This window comes from Topomyia yanbarensis, chromosome 3, assembly GCF_030247195.1.
Source record: "Topomyia yanbarensis strain Yona2022 chromosome 3, ASM3024719v1, whole genome shotgun sequence".
Classification (NCBI taxonomy): Eukaryota; Metazoa; Arthropoda; class Insecta; order Diptera; family Culicidae; genus Topomyia; species Topomyia yanbarensis.
In genome coordinates this window covers 22325648-22331721 of record NC_080672.1, presented here as the reverse complement: position 1 = coordinate 22331721, position 6074 = coordinate 22325648, and the positions used below count along the sequence as shown (strand labels likewise).

General features: G+C 40.6%; 1 protein-coding gene across 2 annotated transcripts; it reads left to right on the top strand.

Annotated features, from left to right (window-relative positions):
• The first annotated feature begins 935 nt into the window (after positions 1 to 935).
• LOC131691048 (major facilitator superfamily domain-containing protein 8-like) lies at positions 936 to 4691 on the top strand. Of its 2 annotated transcripts, XM_058977202.1 has the most exons (6): positions 936 to 1020; positions 1115 to 1281; positions 2415 to 2608; positions 2679 to 3337; positions 3396 to 4094; positions 4157 to 4691. In XM_058977202.1, exons 3-6 carry the CDS (start codon positions 2426 to 2428, stop codon positions 4323 to 4325), a joined length of 1710 nt encoding a protein of 569 aa, XP_058833185.1. In that variant the 5' UTR covers positions 936 to 1020; positions 1115 to 1281; positions 2415 to 2425; the 3' UTR covers positions 4326 to 4691. The 2 variants fall into 2 exon arrangements, with proteins under 2 accessions (XP_058833185.1, XP_058833186.1); XM_058977203.1 differs by lacking the exons at positions 936 to 1020; positions 1115 to 1281 and having other exon boundaries at positions 2468 to 2608; positions 2683 to 3337.
• The last annotated feature ends 1383 nt before the right edge of the window (positions 4692 to 6074 follow it).

Here is a 6074-nt window from a genome sequence, read left to right as displayed (position 1 = left end):
AAATAACTTAAAATATTTTGTCTCATGTATTTAAATGTGTTTTCATACCCCGATATTCAAAATCGTCGAAGTAATACTCTTTATGGTTTCATTTTAAGTTATTGAAAATTGGTACGCGAAGAACAAAATATATTTAGTATTTTATATCGTCACCGTTCGTTAATGGATTTTGACAATCTACAGCTTTGTTAGAAAGGTATTTTTATAATCTTCCACATAGTCTGACTAAAATGCTTTGTTTGAAAGTTACATGCTTAAAACCTGTCGGTTTTGACAAAATCACCCATGTTTCAGAAAGTAAACAACATATTCAAAAACAAAAATAATCGCATCTAATGGTCACATTGGGCCTTTCATTTGAAACTATTTCGTTAAGATTGGTTCAGCCATTGCTGAGATAATTACAGACACACATGCACATACAGACATTGTTCCGATTTGTCGAGCTGAATCGATTGGTATATGAGTCTCGGCCATCCGGGCCTCGGAAAAAGCGTTAAAAGTGCAGTGGCTGACTTTGATTTTTCGATATTCACTTTGATATTGGTTCTAAAAAATATACTTCACATATTCATTCAACAGGCTAAAAAACATAAAATGGTAATGTTTGAAAGAAATCATGTTAAGTTTTTATATAAAATGCAAATAAAATAAATATAAAAAAATATCTCCAGTCCGTTCTGTCACATTATACGAAAGGAAACAGCCACCAGCTCTCGGTTGCGGTTGAATTAGCTCACGAACACTTTCAACAATGGGTGACGAGGTGATAATCGCTGCACTGTTTGTTAAAGAGTGCATCGGCGAAGTATAGCAACAGCAGCGGAAAGCAGAATGTGATTGAACTCAGCTGTCTCTGCGCTGAAAGCAACGGTTGCGTGTGTAGGTTGGCGCGCGTGCTACCATCCGTACTACACACGTTAGTGATTTCGTTTGTTTTCTCTCTTCACACCGACACCAGAGCCGTCGCTCATCGTTTCGTATCAGTTGCGCTGGTAGTGCTGAGTTGTACAGTAGATTGTAATTTGACATTAATTTTTTTTTTGTTTTCCACAAAACATACATAACTCTTCCGTCTTTGTTATCTATTTTTGCTGATTTTCGCTCTTTTTAGCTGTCACGTTCACGATGACGAAGATAATTTAATCGCAAAGCAGCAACACCAAATGAAATCTTCCGTAGGCTTAGATTGCTCAGTAATGATTAAAATAAGATAAACTCAGTGCTACCCTGAGTTACAGAGGGAGAACAAAAGTGAAGAGTAGTTATTTTTAGTGGTAGGTAAGTACACTTTTATTTTTCTTCAATGGACTAGTTGCGGACATCGAAAATTCGACTGAAATCGTGATAGTAGCTCTGAGTGTGGTGTAAAAACGAACATATTCAGGGCTTGTTGGTATTTTTGTGAATCGTTTGCTTGAACGATAAATGTTATCAGTAATCTATCAGGGTGATGCCCTCGCTCGTTTCGATGAAGCATGTGTAGCCAAATCGATGGAACTGGTTTTGAGTTAGATTGTAGTCACATATTCTCAGTAATAGGCAGTCAGGACGTGTGCCGAATATAGAAACAGAAGGATTATTGCTGTATAAGAACTTGTACATTGGCGATCGGAGTGTGATATCGTCCGTATGGTATAAAATCCCAACGTAGGGGAATTATCCGCGATGACGTTGATCTAAAAATCACAGCAAACACCAACCAATCAATTAGTAATTTGATTCAAGACGATTAATGACAATTCTGCGCCAAACGATCCCTCCCGTTTATTACTTCGATATGGAAATTGATTGAATTAATGCTGCGAATTCAATTGCAAATCGGCTAACTTGATCGAGTGAGACGATAAATTACAGAGACTGCTGCGTTCATTCGTTGTTTACTGGCTGGACTTGTGTACCACAGATGTTTTAGACGAAACGCTGCTGTAAGTGGTGTTGGTATGAAGCGAATCGCAAGTAATGTCAACAATCACATCAAATGATACTAAAAATGCGCAGTGATGGTGGACTGCACGATATTGAGCTGCTGTCTTACCGGTTCTATTTTTGAACCACCGCAGATGAATAGATTTGGCGGCGTTTGTTGATCGCGTTTCGCTAATAAATTATGCGATACTAACCTGCATCAACAAAAGTTTTTTTGGCTTATTGAATGTTGCCCGCGATTACATTGCGCACTAGAATTTATTGGATTAAACAGGTCTGTGGCATCCCAGAACATCATCTCCGCTTGATCTCTTCAGTCTTGGCTTGATTTTTGTTTTGATCATTTTTATGCAAAAATCAAGTATTTAAAAAAAGTAATGGTATCCTTAAACATTACCCACTTCATCTTATGAAAATCTATTAACCGTTTCAACGAGTGAACTAATAAGCAGACATGTTCTTTTCTTCACACATTTTATCCACAGACGAAATCACAATGGACTTCCTGAAGCGATGCCTGATCAAACGGCCGACACCGGAAGATTTGGCCGATGGACTGGAGACAGCAGCGGAGTATACAGCTCGATGGAACTCTATTCGGATCATCTACTACACGATGTTCTTGATCTCCCTCGGGTTTAGTATTATTTTGACCGGTGTTTGGCCCTATCTGGACAAGGTGTGTATGTGACTAGTTCAAGTTATGCTATGGAGTGTACATACTATAAACTGAACGTTCCGTTTTTCAGCTAGATCCCGACGCAGGTAAAGGGTTCATGGGTTGGATCGTTAGTGCCAACCCAGTGGGGCAGATGATCTTCAGTCCGCTAGTTGGTCTGTGGAGTAATAAGCTAGGCTCAATCCGATTGCCACTATTGTTTTCATTAGCGTTATTCTCGATTGCCAGTGGATTGTACTCTACCCTGGAGCTATTCACATCGCATCAAAAGTATTGGATGCTGTATTCACGCTTCTTGATCGGAGTTAGTTCTTCCAGTATTGCTGTGTGTCGATCGTATTTATCGGCAGCTACTAAATTAAAAGAGCGTACAGGAGCGGTATCGATGGTTTCCCTGGCACAGACCTTAGGGTTTATAGTTGGACCTGCGCTACAGGGAGTAGTTACACCGCTCGGTGATCGTGGATACCCACTGTTGAAGAATACTTTACATCTCAACATGTACACCGCTACCGGATGGATCAACGTGCTGATGGGTATCATGAACTTTTGCCTCTTTCTACCATGTATATTCAAAGAAAGACGTATCGCTGCTAGAGAAGCAATGGTTAAACAGGGCGTAGAAAGTGAGAAGGAAACCTGGAAAGCTATCAAACCCGATTATGTATCTGCGTGGTCATTAATTCTGGCCTTCTTCATACTTGTGTTCAATTTCGTGTTCTTAGAAACGTGAGTATCTACTAAATATTGTGTAAGGGTACCAAAAACAATCTTCCAACAATTTCAGATTAGCGACCCCACTTACCATGGACATGTTTGCGTGGACCAAAGCAGAAGCTTTGTATTACATGGCTTGGGTTATGGCCGTGGGGGCGATTGTGGCCAGTGCTACCTTCGTTCTCATAGGACCATTGTGTAAAAAGTTCCCCGAGCCTAGTGTTTTGCTCTGGGGAGGGTTCTTTCTGATGGTTCTTGGTCGCGCAGTGTACATACCGATGGGTGATAGTCCTCCAAAGCTGGCGATTCTCAAAAACGAGACGTTAGCCCTGGAAATGCATGCTGAATCGAGTATTTATAGTTCTAATTTTACGGAGGTGTTTTCGAACCTAACACGCGTTGATTTCGAGATCAATCCCGCTAGTGCAGAAGATGCATTGACAGAAACGGATCTGTTGGGCTGTCCCCCTACCCAGGAGTGGTGTAAAACAACGAAGGGAATGACAATCACACAGTTTTTAGTGGGATATGCCTTCACGGCGGTCGGCTACCCTATTGGAGTGACGCTGATTACAACCATCTTCTCGAAGATTCTTGGACCAAGGCCACAGGGAACGTGGATGGGACTTATGACAGGGTCGGGGTGCTTGTCTCGAGCAATGGGACCGGTGTTTTTGTCCACGATTTACACCAAATTGGGACTGTATTGGACGTTTGGTTCTACGGCTGTTATGATGGCAGGGACCATGTTATGGTTGTGGTTCGTACGGTGAGTCGGATGGTATAACTGTTTCATTCCTAGTAATTGAACGAACTCTTTTTGCTTTGTAGAGAACGATTAACGCCATCGAACTATGAAAATCCAATGTCTGGCCAGGAGCTGCTTACTTTAAACAGAAATAAGGATCCAGAAAAGGCGGATCCCACCGAAATGGAGAAGTTAAACAGCAATAGAATGCACGGGGATGGCAAATCGTCTGCTGTCGACAATCACAGTTGAGTCTGATATTTTAGATTGTGTAATAGTAAATTTAAGTGTTTGAAATATTACTTATATGTATGGATTTACACTACAATATGCTCAAATTGTATGTAAGTCTACACGCTGAATGTTATTGACGACGAAACAGGTAACATAAGAAAATGTGATACTTATACGAGTATTTCGGAGAAGTAAATTATTTTACAATTTTGTACGTAAACTTACCTACCTGTTCATAGATGAATGTACAATTTTACTATCGAAATTTTTAAACTGCCCGCAATACAGGGTTGAGTCGAAAGATAGAAACGTTTGCTTTCTAATTGTGGCTTTCCAAATATTTACGTGAAAAAGTGGATAATAAATAGTTTTTGCGAAATTCGAGCTGTGTTTTTATTATTTCTGTTTCTAATTTAGAGTCAGAAATTAATAAAATGCGTTACTGAAAAAGAAAAGGCGCTTAACGTCAGCGGTTGTTGTTGAGGGGTTGGTAAAATTCTTCCGCCAGTTGAAAGTTTTTGTGTCCATATCGTAAGAGACAACTAATAACACCTGTAGCTGTGGCCAATAGGAGGTTGATAACTGTCTATTATCTTTCTCAGGACAAAATCAGCCCATAGGCCGTGTGGCATCCGACGGGTTGAAATATCTGAACCTAAAATTAATCCACTGTGTTCTTGCTCCCATGTCGTAAGAGGCGGCTGAGGACAGGAGTCTGCAAGTCAAGGTTCTCAATGCCAAGGACTGAATGGCTGGCAGTACTAAAATATGCTAGTCGCGCATGGAGTGTCGTGGGCCTTATCCTTGCTGTTGTGCGCGTATCTCTGACACAGTGGACCATTGTTTCTTCGCAAATCGCCGTATTCAAATGATGGTCACGTCCCTAACACCCATTTCGGGGTTCGCTATACTGCCGTGATCCGCATAACAGTCCCATTTGCTATGGGTTTCCTATGCAGGTGGGACTGTTATGCGTATCACGGCAGTATAGCCGATAATAAACCAACATGTTTGGTATCTTCTAATTGCTGTACAAGTGCTGACGATGAAAAGTGTAGTGTGGTGATCGACTATGGAGTAGAGTAGCACAAATTAATCTTCAGCATAAAGTACAGCAACTATGCATCTAACCTACCTTGTGCAGGAAAAAAAGGCTTCCATAGCATATGTTTGAGAACCGTATTTCCATAAAGAAAACTTCCAGAAAGCTACGTAACTCCATTTTCATATCTTTCAACAAAATTGGCATGACGAATCAACGCAAAATGCCTCGTGCTTGTAGACTTGTCAATAGTACTATTGCCGCATGGCTTGTATCAGACCTCACAACATGCGATGTTTGTGCTGTCACAGTCAAGAAAACCTTTGATAACATAAAGAAGAAATACGTCTATTGTTTGGCAAATTTTCCGCATAATGAACCATCACCATCTGATGATTTCAAAAGAGTTGTATCATACTGTGTGTTTCCTTTCATACTCGGCGGTGATGCAAATGCTCACCACATAATTTGGGGTAAATTAGATATCAGATTGAGACGCACCGAATTGATGGAATTAAGCATAGCATAGTAATACAAATCTGCACATACCTAATGTAGGGAATCGCTCAACTTTTGCACTAGCTGACAGAGAAGAGGTGTTAGATGTAACTCTCTGCTCTGACGGTATTACGCATGAGTTGGCAAACTGGCTAGTACCTAACGAGCTCGAACCGTGGTTATCTGATCATAAGTTCATCATCTTTGATCATTTAATGGTTTCGCTA

What these genes read in the sequence shown, in the direction of transcription:
- LOC131691048 (XM_058977202.1), top strand. Translation starts at nt 2,426, where the DNA reads ATGGACTTCCTGAAGCGATGCCTGATCAAACGGCCGACACCGGAAGAT. An exon ending in TTTGGCCCTATCTGGACAAG is followed by an intron (nt 2,609 to 2,678) that starts GTGTGTATGTGA and finishes TCCGTTTTTCAG; the next exon opens with CTAGATCCCGACGCAGGTAA. An exon ending in TTATGGTTGTGGTTCGTACG is followed by an intron (nt 4,095 to 4,156) that starts GTGAGTCGGATG and finishes TTTGCTTTGTAG; the next exon opens with AGAACGATTAACGCCATCGA.